The following is a 22,255-nucleotide window of genomic DNA, read 5'->3' on the forward strand; positions in this document are numbered from 1 at the left end:
TACAAACCAGACGCTGGAATAAGTTTGAAAAAAACCGAACTTCTCATTTTTTAACTTCACTTTCCGTCCTAAATGAGAAAGAAGTTTAAAACAAACATTGATATAAGAACAAATAAGTTGGACGAGTTTGGAAACAAGAGTGAATTGTGGTTGAAGTTTTTTTTTTATTGTTTTGAGGCGAAAACCAATCCAATGAGCTTCATCCCAAAACAAACATGGAAACAGGAGTCAGCAAAATCCCCGGACAGCAGTTTTGGTTTATTTTTTCATTCTGACACCGAATAAAGTTTTTCTCCCCGGAACCTTCGGACGAAAAATCCTCCGGGGGGAAGTGATCACTGCACACCCGGAGCGAGAGGAGCGACCAGAAGGAGACATCCAGAGAAGCAGCCGCCGCTGGTGGAGTCTGTGTGGGTCGTGTAGTGGAAGTCTGTGGACAGTCTCTGTTCTCTTCGCTTCTCTTGGTTGAAGCATGTCATGAAAAGCACACACTCGGACCACGTGACGATTAAACTCCCGCAGACTCGTTTGTTGTGATTATTGTAACTTCCGGCAGAATGTAAACATGTGTGCAGCTCATTCTTCTTCTTTTTTCCAGCAGTCGACACTATAAGCTGCATTGCTGCCTCCCAGCGGTTTGGAAACATCACTGCAGTTTATTGTAGTTTTAAGGAAATGCAGATAAACTATTTACACGTAATATAAATCTTGCTCCTCTGAAAGACTTCCATGTTTTTTATTTATTCCTCAGGTTCCTATGAACTCAAACTCTATTTATATAGACTTGAGTGTCAGCAGATGTTCATGTCTGATCTGACAGAGACAGAAATAGAAACACTCTTGTCCATAAAATAAAACAACTGATGATGCATCTATTAGTGGTATGTAAGTGTCTTTAGCGCCCCCTGTTGGAGCTTCAGAGAGGTCATCTTACAGTCCAGCTCGTCCATGAAGCCCTCATCCACTGACTCTCGGTCCACCTCCTCTCCCTCTGCCTCAGTGGGCAGAAACACGTGAAGCTGAGCTCGAGCTGGACCTGAAGCGGCAGCTGGAGCTGGAGCGAGGCGTTGACCGCAGCCCGGAAGATACGGCTTCCCAACGACTGACAGAGGCTCACTCTGAGATGAGGAGTCCTGCATCACTAAAGGTCGGAGGTTGCCCGTGTCCGCACTCGGGGTGGGGTTGTGTGAATGACGTCTGGCTGGTCTGGAGCTGAGCTGGATGGCCTGGGATAAGTGGATATAGACCGGCCTGCTGCAGCCTGCGCCCTTCTGCCTGTTCTGCTGGTTCTGGCTCCTGCCAGGTGGGAGCCAGGTCCTGCAGGGGAGCAGGGCGGACGACTTGGAAAATGGAGGAGGAGGTGGGGGTCCACTTTGTAAAACACTGGGACGACGGATGTGGGAGAATCCCTCAATCTGGACGTTCTCATTCAGGGTGAGAAGAGATGGTTCACTGAGGCTGTGGAGAAAAAAAAGATGTGTTCATAGTACCATGTTAACATAGAGATACTAAAAGCTGTCTCCAGAGCCAAAGTTTGTTTGTTCTGTAGAAACATGGCGGTGCAACATGGTGGACTCCATGTTGGAGGACCCACAACCAATGTAGATATGAAGAGCTCATACCAAAGTAATGAAAACACAACGATTCTTAGTTTCAGCGAATTTCACACATCGAAACAAATTATATTCCATTTCAGCTGATTGATTCCCAAGGGGACCTTTAAGGGAATCACATGTGAAGTTAACTTTGACGTTGTTAATGAGAATCAAAGTTAAGTCCACTGTACCTACAGGAACTTTAATGATAAACAGCACTCATATGAAAAGGGAAGGATGTATCGTCATTTAACAAATTCCGTTGTTTGAAGGCTTCTTATTAAAAGTCCTTGTGCACACAGCAGTGAAATAACGGTTAAGCTGCTGAGCTGAGATCTAACGACACATTCGATCGATCCTCTCCACTGTAGCACCTGAAACCTCCAGCAGGGAGATGAAATTTAGCTCCAGCATCTCCGCAGCAGGTACAAGTTCACTTTCGGGTCAGTAGGTTCCTGCAGTGGAGAAGAACGGCGAGTAACCCGACACCCAGCAGTTGTGAAGCGGCGTAATTTAAAATCCTTAAAAATGTCAACATGCTGCAAACATCAGAGAAGTTCTGTAGATTCCGTTCATGTCTGTAAAAGAAAAAACGGCTCCTCATTAATTTGATGGTTATTAAAAACCTGCTCTGCTTGGGTGAGTGGAGGCCATCAAATACTCAGGTGTGTGTGTGTGTGTGTGTGTGTGTGTGTGTGTGTGTGTGTGTGTGTGTTCTTCACTCAGGTTTCTCCCTCCTCTGAGTGAATTCAGCCTCCTCGTGCTGCATCAGGCGACAGATCAGCTTCCACACCTGAGATTTATGACACACTGGTACACTGAGTACAGGTGGGGTGGCGTGGGGGGGGGGGCAGAAGTGGCCTACATTATGTGATCAAAGTGACACAGTGGAGAGGAAACAATTACAGTGTAATTCCAGTCAAGCGTTCAACCTGCGCTCTGACAGGAACTTTTGCTGAAATGAAAGCAGAGACAGTGAAGGTGGAGATGACAGACGGCCGATTAATCACATTTAGAGCCGCAGTGACACCGCTGCATGATGGGTACTGTAGGCCGCCGGGGACATGATGGCGTCCTTTATCTCAACACACAAAGTGGGACTTTTTTTGAAATGGTTTTCATCTTTCATCCACATGAAAATAATGTAAAACTGGACTGTTGTGTTTTTAAGTCTGGTGAATCTGTCTCAGTTGGTTCACGTATGAATCTTCACTGAAAAAGAACATCTTAGTTAGAAGAAGTTATTCAACCCAGAATCACAAGTTTATCTGCACCTCAACTTGCTGAGTCATGGTTAAGATAAAAAATCAATTTCCTTGTCAGGTTTGACGTCACACTGGAATAATTTACAGGTTTATAGCCCACAACATGTCTAGAGTTTTCTTGTGTCATGTTGGATCAAGATCTGCCCTTTCCGCAAGAAACTTTCTTTTTTCTTTCGTGTTTTCATTTATTTTATCATCCAGGTTGGTAGAAGTGTGTTTGAGGATTCTAGGGAATATTTCTATACCTGCTGTAAGCGAGTCAGTGGAGAAAGAAGGGATCACATCCTTATAGGGGACTTACACAGCAACACACGAGGAGTAAGAGAAGCAGCAGCAAATTAATCCCACCTGGTTTTTCAAACATTTCAAACTATAGTCTGTTTTTAAGTTGTGCATCGTTTTGATGCACATGCTTTAACACAAGTTTCAGGTTTTATATATCAGAGGAAAAAACTCCTTGCGAACAACAGAGATAAATGTAAACCTGAGGTGTGACTGTGTCGTACCTGAGTCGAGCCATGCTGCTCCTCCTGCGAGACCCTCGTCCTGCAGCCACCAGGGAGGGCAGCCTCAGGGGGGCTTTGCTGCCTGTGTTTCCTGCCCCCTCCCTGGGTTGAGGTCGCACGGAGCTGGTGAGCAGGTGGATCTGGACCAGGGCCCTGCTCTCCTGCACGGCCTTCTGGTGCCGGGGTCCCCCGATGACGGCTGTCGGGGGTGCAGCTCCAGCAGGGCCATTCATGGATGACGTGAGTCTTGAGTCACACCAGGGGAAGAACTCACCTGAGCGAAGTGATGGTTGAACTGGGTTTGTCCGCCACAGCACCAAGCCTCGTTATCTGAGTTGCTACCTCGTGTTTCTCCTGAGCCGGACTTTCCTGCAAAGACCTGGATCTGTCAGCTGCCTCTCTGCGGGGGGTGAATGAAGAGGTTCTGCTCCACCTGTTGGCAGCGGACACCATTAATCATGCATGTCCATAAATGATGCAGGGCTGGTGGTGGTCAGGTGGACACCAACTACTGCACCTCCTCTCTCTGTCTCCCTTCCCCTCCTCCCCAGGTCAGTTTACAGGCAGTGATGTGTGGAGTTGTAGTTCACAACATTTTCATTTTGACCGGATAAAAATCAGTCAGCATCTGCACTTGTTCACCTACGGTTTCCTCTTCCGCCCCCTCTGTGTATTTGGCCGCCAACGGCCTGTTCACAGAACCACCGTGCTGCTGTGCCAGGACTCTAGACGACTCACACCTGACTGACATTCATCCTGGGCCTTCAGGCTTCTGTCTCCGGATCACCTTGCTGCCGCTGGGCTGGACCTCCTCCAGGGTTGACAGCCAACTCTCTGGATACAAGTGTGTGAGCCAGCAGCGGAAACACTGCGGCAGCACCAGTATCTGTAACTGGACTCAGCGTCGGAGCGGAGGCAGCGAGGTGAGTCAGACGGGCTGAGGTGGTGGTTACATTCACCAGCTGCTCAGACACAAGCTGGAGCATTTCTAACAATTTTTAATTAACTGTTTCTCAGGCTCTCGTCTCTTCTTCCTTCAACCGGCTGAACTTTTAATTGAACAAATGCTGTTATATTCAAATCTACTGTCAATTCTTCCTACTCTTACTAATTTAAATAACCTTTTCATTCATTAATACATGCACAGGGGGGAAACGTCACTTTAAAGAAAACAGACAAAGATTTCTTTTATTTTTTATATTCATTCGTTTATTATTAAAACTTCAGATCAGGAGTAAACTTTGCCCCCTCCTCTGGTCAGCAGGACGTTACTGCTGGACACCTCCTGGTTCTGCATCTCCACCTGCAGCTCTGCAACACACAAAACAAAGGTTATTTCTGTCTCAGTCTTCCAGTGCATTCATACATATAACCTACGCAGTTTTTTTTTAATTCAGCACAGAGAAACTCACACTGAGGTCGTCCTGATGTCGCCACAGTTCTGACGCCGAGTCTTCTGCAGCTCTGGTTTTTTAATCACACATCTTCATTTAACCCTAAAAAACAAGAACAAATATGAAGTTAATGATTTGTTCAAACTGAACCAGTAAAAACTAAATACGAGTGATGCATCAACATTTGTTAGATCTTAAATCCAATTTATTGATTTAGAAAATTACATATTCACTTTAAAATTGTTTTTTTTAAATTAAAACGAACTGGATTTTCTTGATTACAGGCCAAGCCAACGTGACCAAACGCAACCTGGACTCAAGTATTAATGAAATGTTTGTTTGATGGGCTCAGGTTGAGGATCCACCCTCCTCTAACTTACAAATGATAATATTGTAAGTATCAATTTTCATCTTTGTCATCTTTGTCAAGCTCACCGTGGTAAATCAATGTGGATCATCAGCCTCCTTCCACTGGTCCGGGATCCTGTGGCGAGAAACAGACAGTGAGAGTCTGACAGTGAACTCATCACTACTTCTTTTGTGTTTGAAGTTGCCTCCTTTAAAAAGAACAATGTGAAAACTCGATCATCTATGTGTGTTGTGTTTGTGATGGTACCGCTGGAGATATAAAAGAAAACCAAACGTATTTCTTGATAATATGTGTGTGAATTACATGTGAATAACATATACAGGTGTGTGTGTGAGCGTGTAGAGATGTTTGACAAAGTTCATTCAGAGGCAGAGTTATAAAAAGGCATCTCAGCACACCTCAGAGCTGCAGAGGGGACAAAACTAATTCAGGACGACAACTTTCAAATCTGTTGCGGACCTGTGAGTTCTGTTACCGAACCGTGAGAAGCAGGACTTCCAACTGACACATCAGGAGTGTTACTGCAAATCCCCACACAGAGCTGGGAGCTGCACATATAACACAGGGGAGTAACCATCTACAGAGGGTGGTCGTTTTCAGTGCAGATTTCTGGGCGGCGCACGTCTAGACGGGGCCGTTAAGAGGCCAAAAGGGTCATTCTGGCATCACACTCTGAGACGGGACGTGGGAAAGATTTTTGACTGATCAGGATTTAAAATATTAAATGGATCACAGTGCAGACAGATGCATCGAGAGCCTCCAGGGCTGGATTCACATCACAGTGAAGTTTCCTCTTGATGAAAGCTCATCTGAGCTCGTGAGAATGAACAGCACAAGAGTTCTTTGCAGCTACAAATGCAACTCCTACATACAAGCAACACAGGGAAACGGCCCCAGTCGTCAGGTACTGTACCTTTTCAACATGGTGGGCTGGTCACTGGCATGACAGGGTGTTGAGGTGTAACAGAGAGTGACAATATGAGTAATACTGTACTGAGAGGAGAGAGGAAAGGAAAGCAAGTCTGGTGCTACTGCAAAATTTAATTCGAAGAGACAAAACTGATCAGCAGGATGAGAAATGATCAGAAACGTTGGGAAGTTACTGCTGTGTCAGTTCTGTAATACACAAAAAATACGTTTTAGATAACCTGATTTAAATTTTGTCACCGTTCCCATAATGCTTCGGTTGATATCAACAGGAAGTATGAGCATCCGTCTGCATTTTTGCAAAACTATTAGTATTTCCTGCCTAAAATATACTGTTGAATGTACACACAACCTTCACTGGTTTACTTTCACACTGAGAATCCTCCCGTGTTTAGGTTTTCTCTAACAAAAGTCCTGCAGATTCACTCAGGACCTTTACTGACATTTAATCAGAGTGGACATTGAAGCAGTCGCATTGAATCTAACAATATGTGCATCATATGAGTGTGTTCAGATTTGGCTGAGCTATGACACCATGAAGGAGTGTGTTTAACTGCTGTGATTTTAAAGCATCATTATCGACCGTGAGAAATGAAAAACAAGCTACAGTGGCAAAGCTTCGCCTCTTTGGTTTTCTGATAAACACAGAGAGGCTGTTAAGTTTGGAGATTCAGTCAGTCACTGCAGAGGAGTAATTGTTTAAGCTCTGCAACTAAAAGGAGCAAGTTAGAAAATAGTTACTATAATTATTTTTCAAGAACACATTAATTTTCCATTTAAGGGAAACAATATGTAAAAATGTATAAATCAAGTGTTCCCCTACATCGATTATCTTTGTCATAGAATCTTCTAGGCTTGGAGTTTCCAACATAACGTCCTTTAGTCATCAGGACAATAGTTGGAAAAATAAAAAAAGATTGAATGTCTGGAAGCTTCAGGAGAGTAAATCCAAGTTCACAGTCCATTATTCTACAGACAGATGTTGAGTGAAAAGTAGTAAACGTGAAGAAGAATGCAGAATATTTTCATCCATCATCAGACAGATAAAACTCACACCGAACTCCATCTATACAAACACACAGAGTCGCAGAGATTGTCGTGTCATGATCAAAGTTCAACAAACTGCATTGAGAATGGGATAAAAGTAACTCGGTGTGTGAATTGTTTCACTGTCAAACTGCTGAGAACCCGTCACACTACCACAAAAATAATTTACAGGACACACAAACAGTCAGGAGAGGTGATAACAGGTACTGTTCCTGATATCAATACTGTGCTGACACGATTCAGATCAACAAAAAGTGCCAACTAAAACATGTATTATGATTTTAATGACTAATAATACATAAGTGATCAACACTGGGGGGAAAAGGCTTTGGGCAAATGTGTTGTTGGAGGCAATAAGCTGTGCAATGTAGCTACTGAAGAGTCTGACCAGAAAATACATCTGTATAGTGTCTCATGTGGCACTGCTGTAAGACATGTGAGATGTGGTACAAAGACAGAAACACCACAAACGCTTTGAGAGAATTACAGAGGTAAGCACCATCACATGTATTGAGCTTTGCGGTCGACACAAGACGTTTTCCAGTGCTGATCACGATTCATGTCCAAAAAACTGACATCCCGAAGTTTGCACAAGATGACACGTTTCCAGTTTCAGCGCTGTATTCCACACATCTGTACTTTTAAAATGTTGAACCAGTGACTCAGCCGTCCAGTCAGTTGTTTTCACACATACATAGAGAAGTTCAAGTACTACAACCACACACACACACTGCACAGGCTACATTGCGCCGCCACACCCACACACAAAAAGGTTGAAGAACCGAGATCTGCACTGTGAAGCCATTATTTTTAAGTGTGATGCCAGAAGCCCTGTAAGCGCCGCTGTGAGCAGCGACTCAGGAAAGAAGAGTTCAGTTATGGGAGAGCTTATGCATCTTGTATTATAAACATGGATTGGACACTTACCTTACTCGTTCAGCTGATCTGTGTAATCATACCTCAGGCTGCAGTGCAAACAAGTCCAGGCTTTACTGTCCACTGACTTCTGCAGAACTACTCATCGTCATTGTTACCCAACTGCAGAGAAGAGCCTCTACTGTGGACTGGGGCAGCCTGTCTCTGACAAGCTGGCTGACAGCAGCTAGCACACCTCACATGTACTCAAAGACGTGACACACAAACACACACCCGCACACACACACACAAGACATAAGCACACAACACACGCACCATCCTCTCTTCAACCGTAAGGTGCATGAGGCTCCCTACATCAGGCAGGTTGGTGAACAAGGTGGTTGGTCAAGTGTAGTTTTTACCAACAGGTTTAAAGTCAGGAATTGTTCACAAAAGAGAATGAATATGAAAACGTGCGGGTGATAGATGACATGAAGCCTTTCAACCAATCTAAGAATGTCAGTGTCAAAGCTTTGGCTTTAATAGAATAACATGCATTGGCAACTAGGGAGATCCTGTCAGACCTGTAATATAGTTACTGACGAGTCTGTCACATGTGACAGATGTTGCCTTTAAATACATTTTAATAAATAATAAGAGTGTCTGCTTAATTGGTGTCTTGTTAAGCCAGAATGTCAAAGAATATTGTGAACAGGGGACATTCAAGACATCAGTTATATAGTCTATGTGCTTGGTGCTGATTTTAAATAAATCTTGAATAAGAACTTGTCTTATAGGAGGAGTAAGTGATTCTGTAAAGGATTGCTGATGACAGCAAAACAAATACACCCTCCCTACAGTGCTCCTTCAGAAGCTCTCTCCAAAGTCATGGGCATGCATTGCCAAAGCAACAACACGATGGTGACATTCAGGGCGTCAAATGTGCCGTCCTCGTGGCTGTAACACTCTGCATGCTGTACAGGAAAAAAACAACGAGACAACAGGTATCACCGCCCCACTCCGACAATGTTCTCTCCTTTCCCATGTCCTGTCCGCAAGCACCCATGACCCCTGCTGCTGCTGATTGGCTAGAATAACGTAACGTTTCAAATTCACATGGTCGAGGCTGCGTAGCAACATGGGATTTCCTGGTAAACATGATGAAAAAATGATAAAAGATTTTGACAAAGTGAACCAATTAGAATCACTTACCCCCCCCCCCCCTTTAAAAACATCAAGTCAAAGTTTTCTGTAATAATTCAATAATCAAATGTGTTGGCAACAAACTTCGTTTTCCAAACCTCCAATACACCATCATGTGATGTGCTTGATGAAACCGTTGAGATCTCAACCAAGAGCGAGTTTCTCATTAAACCTTCAAAGCTTTGGTTCCTCTTGCTCTTATCAGAGATGGAATATCAAACATTACCGGCATCCTCGTGTCATGAAGGAGTTTAACTTCACTCAGACATGAGATGACTTTTATATTAATGTTCCTTACAGCTTCATTTTGAGTGAAGACGTGATGACATAGTTATGAAAGGAGCCACAGTTGGTGCCTGATATTTGGCATCTGGTACATAAGACTAGACAGCAGAGGACGTTTCCAGTAGAGTTCAATCTGCCTGGTTTCTCATTGTCAGAGTGAAGAGAGAACAGCTCTCTCATGTTGGCAGCGGAACATATTCGAGCCACCGCTTCGGAATTATGTTGGAGTTCAAGCTGCAGGTTTTGAATCATCACTTCCTACAATGTCGGGACTGGTAGGCACAATGTGTACACTCATCACTCAACGTGACTATAAACCAGGCTGCTTATTCGGACACATCGAGTTAATGGAGACTGGTTTACATCTGAAAGATTAGTTTAGTCCAATAAAACTAAATCAAAATGTAAAATCCATTTTCTGAACTTCAGTTCAACCTTTACTTGTGCAATAACGAAGGACAAAATTTCAATTCTTCCAACTTTCCCAGGTTCAGTCCATACTAGTGAGCCACCACCTATCACAATCAATAATGATTTTTTTTTTTAACAAAAGGTGCTATATGCTCCTTAAGAGTGATAGTTCTTCATTAATAAAATTGCTCTGACAGAAGCAACATGTACGTCCAGCTGAATGTTTCCTTTGCTAATTCTGCCGTTACCACTGACTTTGAATTTCTTGGTTTGGAAAGTTCCATCTCAAAGTCCAACACCTTTAAAGATGATCAAACCTGTTAGAGAAAAACAAATGGTACACAACACCAACAGACATACATAACATTACAAGTTTTCAATTTTACATTTCAGTCCAATTAATCCACCTGAATTTTTCTAGTTCTGTTCTATAAGATGGTCAGTCACTGTGGGAGGAAGGAAAACTATTTACACTATTTAACCTCTAAATGAACCTCATACATTAACTAATTACATTTTTTTTAAACTTATTCTGCACCAAATCAAGTGAAATAAAATATGTAAATTCAATTTCCAAGTTTTTAATATTCTTTTACTTTTCCATTTCCCTTGTGATTAAAAAAAATATTGCAGTGGATATTTTAATTACCAATCCACATCCAAGTACTGTGCATTAAAATCAGCCAACCTAGTTTCCAAAAGAACTAAAGCTCATGCCAGGATAAAAATCTACTGGTCCAGCTTGACAATTTCAGAAATTCTAAATTCTAAAATGACCATCAAGAAACTAGTAAGAAGAATGAGGTGTCAAACTAAATATATTGTTAATTTCATGATTTCTATTACATTACTTAATCAACAAAATAAAAAATATATATCTTGTATATGTTTTACTAGAAGCTGTCAACAGAATATAATGTCTAGAACAACTTTCGAAGCAAATACAGGCCAAGGTGAATAATAATGAGTCAATGGTTTCAGGTGAAGATCTGAAAATAAACACAGTGACACTAACACTACCTCACAAACACAGCCGATATAAAACCTGAAACTGCTGAAAATGTTATTTCCATAAATGTAGTGTGCAATCACTAAAAATGCCAATATAGAATTTACCAATCCACATCATTTGATAAAAAATGTAAAGAGCTAAATTTGATTTTCAAGTTAACAGGCTAAAACATCCTAAGTAATCTCTTTAATATTTGGGAATCCATTATGTTGTAAGTCAACTGTTCTGCACTATGAACGTCATATGACTAAATCTGCATTGTTACCTGACTGTAACTCACCGGCAGAAGAGGGAAAACGTGTTGATGAGAAATTCATATCTATAGACAGAACAGGTCTGTGGGTGGGGGACATGATTTTGGGGCTGGAGACCTTTTGGTTTCCTTTTTCTAATTTGACCGATTAGAGCAGGCTCTGGCTACCTGCAGTTAAACATCTGTGTGGAGAGGTGGAACATGTTAACAAAAAGCTGAATTTTATCAATCTGCTTTCATATGCAGTTAACTAAAACACCTAGGAAAAGTATTGCGTGAGATAAAAAAAATAGTCTACAGTGAATGAAAGACCCAGATAGCCCCCGCTACAATCAAAGATTGGCAGTTGCCCCCAGAGGCTTATTTTCTGGCTGATGACAATTAGCTTCTTTGCTCCAAATCTTTTGTGCTTCGTAATCCTTACAATCTGGTGCACAGTGTCAGCTGAATCTTGCCATCTCAGGATATTTGCTCAATGAGTTCAATGTTACAGGTCATTTTGGGTTCACACTACACAGCCTCAAATTCCTCCACAATCCACAATTTTTAAAGCTGGGCAAACCTGTTAAAGAAAAAATGGACAGAACACAAACACACGCAACATTTCAGGTGCACACTCCACAATTTACCAAATTCATCCAAGTGTCGTCCTCTGCTTTGCATCCATTAAAACGTGTTTGCAGGTTCTCAGATGATACACAAAGAAGCACTTGGAAGACTTTCAAAAAAAAAAAGAAGAAAAAAAAAAGTCTTTTGCTATTTGATGTTCCCCCATAAGATGCACTGAAGTCATCCTGTTATAGGTCCACATGTTGTCAGCCGCTGAGGACGGTGAAACATTTTGATGGTCAATGATTTCAGGCAGGCTCCCGGTTCATCTAGCTCTGCAGCATAAAAAATATTCAGCTGCAGCCTATACTTGTTGCCTATACCTGCATTCAAGTCAGCTCCAATTAACTGTCAGTACAGCAGGGGTCAGGATCCTGGGCTCACATTGTAATGACAGGACAAGTGACTAGAAAGCTAAGAAGCAGAGCCACTAATAATTAAATATAAACATGCAACCAAGGTTTAAGGTTAAAGCATTGACATTAACTAGAGTCAGATGCTGACAACATGAGTTCGAATGAACACAAGTAACCTTCCACAAAAAATGGTTACGCTCTGTGGACTGAACATGCTTTTTCTGTCCCCAAGTTTTTTTATTATGTTGCATTGAATTAACTTGGTTTAAAAAGTTTACTTTAACTCATTAGAGTAACTATTAAAAAATGCTTGGCCGACATTAATACTTGGGGAAGGACCAGAATGGTCATGGTTGGTCCAACATCAAGTCAAAAGAAGCACTGGAGGAAAAAAACAAACAAATAACCAAATTCTTTATAATTAACAATCAGGGGTCAAAAAACCCTTTTCAGCCATATGGCTGGTTTATGCAACAAACCTGTCAAAAGTATTTGAGTATAATTTACATGACTTCTGTGTAAAAGCTCAACTTTTTCTTTTCATGGTGTCATGATCTTAAAGGGGATTCAATTGAGAATGTCAAACATCAACAGTGTCAGTAACATAAAGTGAAAAGGGTTCAGCTGAGACAGGCTGTAAATTCCAGTCTGAGCCACATTGCTTGCTCATAATTTTCAGAGTACAAGATTTAGACTCTGGTTGCTTCATCTTCCTCAAATTGTAGACTTTATCAGCCTGTTTAAGATTTTAATTAATCTTCTAAAACCAACACCGATTTTATTTTTGACTTGTGTTTAACACAATTCTGTAAAACTGGAGCTCCAAATAATTAGCCTTTTCAACTTCTCTCTGAAAGAGTGAGCCGTCTTTCAAGTTGAGATTTTCTTCAAGAAAGAACTGTAACACATTTGCTTCTTTAGTTTCTGCAGGTTCTTCCAACTCCTAAAAAACTGACCATTACAGCTACTTGCACTTCATGTAAAGGCAAGTACTGTGGCGATGGTATGGACATCGGATTCGGATATGATCTTATACAAGTTCCTTTGACACACCAACTATGTAGATGTGTTGTAATAGAAGTCAACTAACTAGAAATGTAAATTATAACGGCTAATCCACCAGACTCAATGGACATCAACTGTTTTCCACTAACATTCACACAGCTGTTAATGGCTGGTATCATCATCATTTACTTAACCAACTGCCATTACATTACCAGCCCCTGCAAACTGCACTGCAGATGTTTTTTACAAGTATGTCAAAGTAAAAGTTATTTTAAATGGCTCTTTATGTCCAATGATGAGTGATTAAAAGAAATACAGACACAAATGGGGTCTCAACCGCCCAATTAAAGCAACATTATACGACTTAACTTAAAATATCAGCTTTATTAAAATGATGGTTCAGTCACTTGGAATAGGGGATAATGTTTCCTCTTTCACTCCCACTCACCCTGTACGTTTGATCTTACAAACTTTGGTGAGTGGGTACGATTGTGGGCGAGGACTGAGATGTGTGCAGCTTCAATCATCGGAATCAGGTCCAGCAAGTTCAAGCGTAATGCTGAACTGTAGATCAATAAACACTAAGAAGAGTTTGGTGCATTTGTTAAGGCTGCAGCTCCTTTGGTTGAGGAAGTCGGTTATGTCCATCATTCAGTTGGGTTTCAGTTCAGAGAGAACTTACAGACAACGCAGTAAGAGCTCTGCTAAGCACCTGAGGTTTTTTCACAATTAATTGCTCAGACACGGAGCACAACTGTGACTCTAGAGGGCGCTCTTCCTCTTGGTTAGTGCAGTCTGTTGACTCTCAATAACTCTTACTCAGAACCTGCACATGAGACACTCTGGACTATGTGTGTGTTATGAGCACAGTGTGTTCATAAGGAAACTCAGTGTCTACTATGAAAACATGCATTCTTAAAGGTTCTATGTATAATATTTCTGCTTACCTGAAACAACTGTAAACGCAGACTTAGCGAATGAAACGTCTTGAACAAATTAGTGCACCCAACTAAAAATGAATAGCATTTTACTTTTAATGTCTCGGTTTACCCCCAAGTGCAGTGCTCGTGAAATAAAAAGTTGTGGATTAAAAATGCACAATAAATTGCATCTGGTTGCTGCCTGGTCGACAGGAATCTTATCAAATGCTGAAGGTCTTACCAAGACGGAGAGAAAGGGTGCGAAACGTGTGCAGGGGGCATGAGTTTCGTTTTTTTCCTGTTCGCGTTACTGAACTTAAAGGTCAGGATTGTGGCAGAGATAACACATAGACCCTTTAAGACCTAATGTGGCAGATTTATCCACATTATTTCATTTGTGTTAAATAATTGGTTTATTTTAGTACGTTTCAACTTTTAGGAATAAACGCTAAAGGTTTGTCCTCATAGAACCAATTTGTCTTTATTATAATACATGCTTTGATTCCAAATTAATGGCACAAAACACAGCCATAGAAAGTTGAGAAAAATGTTACAATTATCACTTCACGGCGACTCACAGAGGAAAGTACATCTAGAAAAGAAAAATGTACATGGGTCAGGAAGAACTAATGGATCACATGAGGGCGAGCTATCTTTCCAAACTACTGACAATACAAAATAAAAAAAGGAAAATATTGACTTTGTCATAAAAGGAGCAAATTGTCAAGCTAAAATGTAGCAACAATCTTAAACTTAAATACAAGAAATGCGACTCAACATATTTGTTTTGAAGTATCTGTACAAATTGCTGTAGGGTGCATCAAAGAGCAGCGTTTAAAAACGGGGTTTCTTAGCAGGACCATCAAACTCCTCACGAACCCTGCCGAACCCAGGGTTGCCAGGACCCATCCCCCTAGGACCGCCTTGGGCGAAGCGCTCATTGCGCTGCGGGGTTCAATGTGCCAGGGAGGCAGAAAGGGAGGCGGAGGAATACGGTTTTGGGATAAGGCCATAGCGCAAGAGCAAAGTTCATGTCCATTTAGAGGTGCACAAAGAGGTATGGTAATAGGGGTGGTTTGATTTATATTGTGAGCAGATTTACAACACAACCAGCAGGAGAATATCCGAAGAAACGGTTCGTTCCAATATGAAGGTCCACAGGTGCCACAGGTAACATACGGAAAAGGAAGAGAGGGTGATGCTTTCGTTAGTCAGTGCCTACCTCGCATGGTCTCTCCAGTGCATGCCAAAACTGGTTATCAGGTGAAGCACTCTTTAAATACTGACCATATTCATCTATCCATGATCATTAAATATGGCAAGAGATACATGCCCAAAATTCTTGACAGAGGTTTTATGTGAAAATGCATTGTTATAATATTATGGTTAGAAATCAATTACTGAAGAGATTTTTTATTCCTCTTTTACAGATGGAATTTGGGTTTACTAAGAAATTTGGGAAAAGGCTATGAAATTAGGTGCCATCTTTCAATACAAAAATTGTGGCTCCAAATATTTTCTGGCACCGCAATGATAAAAGGCAAATTGCCTACCAATGGTGTCAAATGAGCAGGGAGTGTACGTACATGCACTTGGGCACAGTAAATAAACATTGCACAAGATATTCAACCCAGCCATTCCCCCCCCCAACAAGAAATTGTTCATCAATATGCAAAACATGTGTCAATTCTGACATGTTCTGTGAAAATAGAGTGAGAAAGACTTAAAAGCCAAACGTCCGGCAGAGGACAGCTCAGATTTACAACATGAAGATACAGTGGATAAATTAAAAATGAAAACAGTAATGTAGTCTGAATGTTTTGAACGTTTTGAATTGGATCTACTCAACATCTGCTCAGCCCCTGTCATTATTAGATGGTCTAACTGAGCTTCTATTGTAAGAAATCACTGCATCAGAATGCAAAAATGATGCAACCTGAATGTTTGTGAACCTGTTGCATTGCAAACATCAACAAGTTTGAATCTAAATGACAGTAAAAAAAAATTGGTCAAATTAAATTTTTTATGGGTGAACAAACCCTGGCGACAGAAGCTAGATGTGTAGCACATTACTTTTATATAAATAAAAATACTACCTCTAATAAGTTGCAGCATATACAAGCTTTTATACAAAAGAACGAAGCTTGTTCGAAAGCCAAGTATTCTCGGAATACTTTTCATTCACAACAAACATTAAGCCGCTCTTACTGTCAACTGTAATGCAGAAACAGAGCTAAGATTGGTACTACAATTCTGCCAGAGCTTCAGAGTCTGGTCCACTATTAACAACCTATTACGCAAAGTCACAAGGCGTTGCCTGCCCCCTTCAATTACTCCAGTTGTGCTGTTTTTATAATTTTGTAAGAAATGTCTCATACCATCAGCCTGCACTAAATCTTAATAGATGCTCATTTTGAAAATTAAGAGATTGATAAGAAGGCGGACGTTTGCTGGTCCAGAGGATGAACTACAACCACACTGCAGGTGTCAAATTTAAGAGGGTCACACAGGGTTTACATAGCCACACAAAAATACACGGAACCTGTTGATATGCAGCTTAATTTCTTCAACGTGACAAATTATGCATGAAACTGGTACCGCTCGAAAAAGTGGTTTGGAACCGAATAAGCACATTGTCAACAGTTGAGGGAAAAAACACTGGTAGATGCCATTCTGCTTCGGGTAACGAAAAAGTGCCTGTCCAGCTCACATTGACAGGGCTTGCAATGTCAGTCCACTACACAGACAGTGATAAGCGAGAGGAGCAACGGACGTCTGTCTACAGCTATAAGGGAACACAGTGAAGAGCAATTTCTTAGATTTAGTGCAGGATGATGGTTTCACAACTGGAACACGGTAAGACTCGGGTAAGGGGACTTGGCTTGCCATCGGAGGAAACCCTATCAGACAGGCGGCATATCCGTCACATTCAAAAACCAGCAAGCCACTTGAGTGTGACTATGACACAAGTCATTCATATTCCAGAACCTGCTCAACCAGCAGATTTTTATGAAAAAAAATCAACCGGGCGTCTTCAACAAAAAGGAGAGCCGAACACAAACTACATTAACTATTGATCCTCCCAAAAGTGGGATACGTTACCATTTCGTTGCCCATCAAGCCTCCTGAGGATGGCCCCATTCCCTGCTGTCCCTCAAAGCCCATTCCACCCATGGGGAACTTCTGACCGGCTGCACCAAAAGGCATATCTAGCAGAAACACAACAAGTTAGGAAAAAATACTGCACCAGAAATAAAATCCTAATGTGACCTGTCGATGTTACAGCTTTTGTTAACTGAGAGGTATCAAAGTGAATTCTAAGGAAATCATATAGCCAATGTAAGAGAAGTAAAATAATAGGTGTAATGATCAAATTAATTCACAATGTTTTCTTTGATTTAAGATATTGTAGCTAAACCTTGATTAAATTCTGTATTCATAGTTTGTGGAGTTGTATGGGATGTAGCCTGTTCTCAGTACCTGACAGTTTCTTTATTTCTTAATAATCTCAAGGAAATAAGAGAGGAGTAGATTGCTTACCTCCCATGCCCATAGCTCCACCGGGATTCATCCTCATTTCCCTCTCCCTCTGTGAAAAGGAAGGAAATACACATTAAACCTGGGAAAACCTAAGTATCTCACTTCAATAAACATAAGTATGTTTTATATACCATATTTAAAATTAACTCACATCAATGAAGTTGCCCATCCTGTAGTTCTCCTCACGCTGACGGCGCATCTGTTCTTCCATCTCTCTCTTACGAATCATCTCCTCCTCCCTTCGACGTCGTTCTTCCTCTTGTCTGTTTAAAACAGATCTGATCTCATTCTGGCCTCTGAAGTATGGTGTTTATGAGAGGATGTATGGGCAACAAAATCTTTCTCAATCAACAACAAAACTCAAAATTCTAAAAAAAAGAAATACCTGATCTGCATCTCCTTCCTCTTCTGCATCTCCTGACTGTGCAACTCCTCCATACGTCGAAGCTCCTCCTGTCGCCTCAGCAGATCTGAAAGGACATGAAACCAAGCGTTTTAATTGTATTTCAAGAACACTGCAGATAATATGAACAAAAGCACAGACGACATTACAACTATATTCACCCTGTCGGAGTAGATTGGCCTGGTGCTCATGGTAGGCATCCTCCATCTCGCTCTCAAGCTTCTCACGAGCCTCACGCATGTTCTTCTCCACCTGCTGTCTCTGCTGCTTCTCCATTTCATCGAGGGACTTCCAGCGCTTTGAGTACTCAAACTCAAAAGTGCCGGGACGAGCAAAGCGAGGAGGCTCCTCACGCTCTCTGTAAAAAAAAAACAACATTTCATTCACTACAGTGTTGTTCCAAAATGAAAATCACAAGTTTCTATTTCCGGCCTTGAGAGGCCTCATCCCCCACACTTCACCAACATCTGCCACCTCACACAGAATATTGATTTGCAACTGCTGCAATCAGTGAATCTTCCCTCCCCCATCATCCACAACACACCATCTGCTGCTACCACAACAATGACCTGAAGAAGAAAGAGTCACTATAACCCAAGGGAAACCCCATTCAAATAAAACACTTCTATTATAGTGACATGCTTACGCTTGATATCTGGGATTCTTCTGTGCCAGTTTTTCTGGGAGACCGTCTTCATCATCAAACTGCTCCAGAGGCTCGACGATAACAGGCCGAGGTGACCTGAAACAAGCAAAAAAGACAACTAAGCCAAAAAAGCTTCATTCATGTACAATAAAACAGTGTTTTGAGGGATCTACCATCACTTACGTTGTGAGAAGGAAGACACCTTCGTTGCACCTGTCCAGAGCCTTCCTGGCAGCAGGTTTGGAGGCAAACTCTACAATACCCTTGCCCGAGGAGCGTCCACGATCATCTACGATGACAATGGCCCTCTCAACCATTCCAAACTGTGAGAACGCCTCTTCCAGGAGCTCGTTGGAGACAAATGACGACAAGTTCTTCACAGACAGGGCTGCAGAGTGTGTGGCAAATCGGACACGCAAAGGTCTGCCTCTCATTGGCGTGTCATCTAACTCTGCCTTTGCAATCTCTGCAAGTGCACGGGACTCCTGTAAGAAATTTATAACAGAGCTTAGCTAGGGATATTCTCCAACACAACCACAGCTCTTAACTTAGATCCACTGAGACGAGTCTTACCAGCCGGATGAAACCAAAGCCTTTGCCTTTGTTAATGAAGACCTCGCTGGGCTCTCCATACTTTGCGAACAGCTTCTTGAATTGCTCCTCTGTGATGTCGCTGGGCAGGTTACCAATGAACAGACGACACCGCTGAGTGTAGGTCTTCTCACCAGGTTTCAGCAGCATGGACAGTGTCGCCTTGAATCCCTCCTGGTGAACAACGAACAACATGGATCAGGTTTCTGTGACACGACGAACAGGCATTCACTCCCGCCCAACACGTATGATGTCATATTTTGGGCTGTGCAGTGAGGTACAGTATTTATAGATGTCACAATTTAGAATAAAAACACATTCGTAGTTTGACGTGTTGGAAGTTTTATTCTTTGGTGTCCCTGTTTCGTAGCTCTGTTGCCCATCCCCCACACACACCGAAGACAAAAACGGGCTCGACTTGCATCTAAAAACTAGATTTACAGCGGAATATAATGAAATATGTTAAATGGTTAAATTAAATTGCACAGCCGAGCACTCGACACATGAACGAACTTTACTTCAGGAGGACAGATTTTGAAAATATGACTACAAACGTGTTCGGTAAGATGGCGGACGAATAAAACGACTATACGGTGGTGCGTTTGATTTGTCTCACAGCCAGTACCGCCGGTCGGTGTAGCGGGCGGGTAAGCTCAATAGTCACGTCATGGAGAAGAGACCGCCCGCTCGGCTCCGACCGTGTTTCAAATCGAACGCATCCGTAGCCGTGCCCACCGAGCTAGCGTTAGCTAACAATGGTCACCGACGCCATTAATGAAAAGGGGGTTTTGTAAGATTTTACACCGACCTGTGGCGTGCTGCCCTCCGCCGTATCCGTGTTTGAAGCACGTTTCTCCGGCTCCTCTCGGTCGTGTTTGTACTTGTTCGGCGGAGGTCCCCCCCTCTGGCCCTGGTGAGGGCCCGTCCTCTGGGCCTGGTGAGGGCCGCTCCTCGGGCTCGGACGTGGCGGCGGCGGCTGCTGCTGCTTCTGCTGTTGCCCGTTCGCATTTCCTATCGGTGACTTCAGCGGCGGGGTCTGGGTCTTGTTTGCCTGGTTGGGTGGAGGGGAGGTCAGGATGGGTTTCTGCGGTGAGGCCTCGACTTTGACCTGAGGAGCGGGGGTCGCCGGCTTCGGTGGCTGCTGTGCCGGCTTCTGTTGCTGCTGCTGCTGCATGGGGCCCTTCATGGTGAGAGCCGGGCCGGGACTCGGTGGAGGGATGATGGGCAGGTTCTTCTGAGGGGTGGTCTGTGGTCCTTGATTATTCGGTTTGTTGAAGTTATTGTGTCCCCGTCGATTCTGGTTCTGGTTTTGAAAGGGATGGTTCCTGAAGTTCGGGTTCCCCATCAGCCCTCCGCGCATCGGGCCGCCGGGTCCACCGCCTCTGCGGGCCTGGAAATGATTCATCCCCAGTCCGCCGCGATTGTTGTGAAATCGAGACATTGGTTCTAATCTCGGTCAAAATATGATTAAAAACGTTACAGACCTGCTGCTTTACCAACGTTATCAACCAGTGTCTGCGGGTCGACCGTCTCAAAATGGCGACTGACGGAGGAGCGGAGGAGTTTCTTTCTCCAGCTCAGTCTGGCCCGCCCCCCTGCGTTCATTGGTCCGCCGCCCGGAAGAAGGAGGGATCTGTTTGTATTTGATTTCATCTGTGAGCGACGCCATGAAGTTTTAATTCATTAAACTTAAACTTTAAGTTTAGTGAATATCGATTAAGATTATTAGTTTATACCATGTAAGATTATATATGTTTACATTGGGTTATATCAATTCATATTATACGTTTACATTAGTTTATACCAATTAAGATTATATTGGTTTAGATTTGGTTAGATCAATAAATATTGTTACATTAGTTTATACCAGTTAAGATTACATTGGTTTAGATGTAGCATAGGCAGATAAGTCATGTGGGCGTCCCAGGTCACTTTTATAACTTTTCATGATCCCAATTATATTTTACACATACGGTAAGTTAGTTAAGTGTGAAATTAAGTTAGTTAATTTTCCCGTTACCCTTTTGTACTCAATATTTTATACTTTGAATTGCATTGGATGGAAGCTAATATCATTTCCAGTGGAGCAAATGTTCTACATTTATGGGCTTTTGTGGCCCCTGGGAAGTTACTGGTGTTGCCCTGCTGGTGATCCTGTCCTGGTCCCCCCCTTCCGAACCTCACTGCCAAACCTCATGCGTGTCTGAGCGCTTAATGAATGGACATGATCTTTTAGATTTATAACTTTTGGAATTTCTTCTCGATGTATTTTTCCTTTCAACTTCTTAAACTTTAGGCATTCAAATTTTAATAAGAAAATAAGACGCTCGACTTTTTTTTTTTCTGTCATTTATTTTGCATACAGGTGTTTAGGAAACAAAATATGTGGAGAGACCATCAGTCTCGCCTCAACATGTATTCTCAATGGTCATCATTATAAATGGACACAAAAAAAGGATGAGATGACAACAGTGACAAAACACAACATTAAGTCCAATACACAAAGAGAAAAAAACATGTAACGTTAAATCAATGACAACATACAACCCAGGAGAAAACACGAGACAGTCTGACACCGTCACACACCAGATTTTGGAATAATAAAAAAATGATGGAGTCTAAGAAGAGAGAAAATTAAATGATGAGAAGAAAACAGAACGCAGGGCTGCATCAGAGATTTAGTGATGGGGAAAAAAAAGAGTACAGGAGGTAATGAAGGACATTCATTGATTTGTTTACAACAATCAAAACAGATGTATTTCGTCCTTTCCCACTGTTTTTCTTTTTGTTTTAAAAATCAGGTTTAATAACAGCAATATAGAACAGGTAATCACAAGGAGAGCAAAATTAACATTCACAAAGGAAAATGCAGAACACCTGATATATTAACTTTGAAGCACACATGACTCCTCAGAGTTACACTCCTATGTCCGAGTTGTTCGAGATTAACTTTTTTTTGTAAAATCCCCCTTAAGTTACGTTGGAGAAGCTTCTTGCTAAAGCCCTCCAGTGTACAGTAAGTACTTGTGGGGGTTAACTTTAAATCTGACCTTCAATGTTCT

General features: G+C 42.1%; 2 protein-coding genes across 5 annotated transcripts; both read right to left on the minus strand.

Moving 5' to 3' along the window:
• Positions 1-737: 737 nt before the first annotated feature.
• Positions 738-3,745, minus strand: LOC138405952 (uncharacterized). The gene is made up of 2 exons (XM_069516852.1): positions 3,367-3,745; positions 738-1,458 (listed from the first exon to the last, which is right to left on the minus strand). The coding sequence occupies exons 1-2, from the start codon at positions 3,597-3,599 to the stop codon at positions 876-878; spliced, it is 816 nt and encodes a 271-aa protein (XP_069372953.1). The 5' UTR covers positions 3,600-3,745; the 3' UTR covers positions 738-875.
• Positions 3,746-4,548: 803 nt separating this feature from the next.
• On the minus strand, positions 4,549-21,702 carry sfpq (splicing factor proline/glutamine-rich). Of its 4 annotated transcripts, none has more exons than XR_011239616.1 (12): positions 20,002-21,702; positions 19,176-19,367; positions 18,786-19,087; positions 18,603-18,698; positions 18,118-18,314; positions 17,939-18,023; positions 17,705-17,816; positions 17,554-17,602; positions 17,116-17,222; positions 5,196-5,244; positions 4,779-4,862; positions 4,549-4,677 (listed from the first exon to the last, which is right to left on the minus strand). XR_011239616.1 is itself a non-coding variant. In XM_020104642.2 (10 exons), exons 1-10 carry the CDS (start codon positions 20,632-20,634, stop codon positions 14,848-14,850), a joined length of 1,884 nt encoding a protein of 627 aa, XP_019960201.2. In that variant the 5' UTR covers positions 20,635-21,702; the 3' UTR covers positions 14,469-14,847. The 4 variants fall into 4 exon arrangements, 2 of the variants coding, with proteins under 2 accessions (XP_019960201.2, XP_019960200.2); XR_011239615.1 differs by having other exon boundaries at positions 17,705-17,849; XM_020104642.2 differs by lacking the exons at positions 4,549-4,677; positions 4,779-4,862; positions 5,196-5,244 and adding an exon at positions 14,469-14,958.
• Between the last annotated feature and the right edge of the window lie 553 nt (positions 21,703-22,255).

Source organism: Paralichthys olivaceus, chromosome 20, assembly GCF_024713975.1.
Source record: "Paralichthys olivaceus isolate ysfri-2021 chromosome 20, ASM2471397v2, whole genome shotgun sequence".
NCBI classification, from domain to species: Eukaryota; Metazoa; Chordata; class Actinopteri; order Pleuronectiformes; family Paralichthyidae; genus Paralichthys; species Paralichthys olivaceus.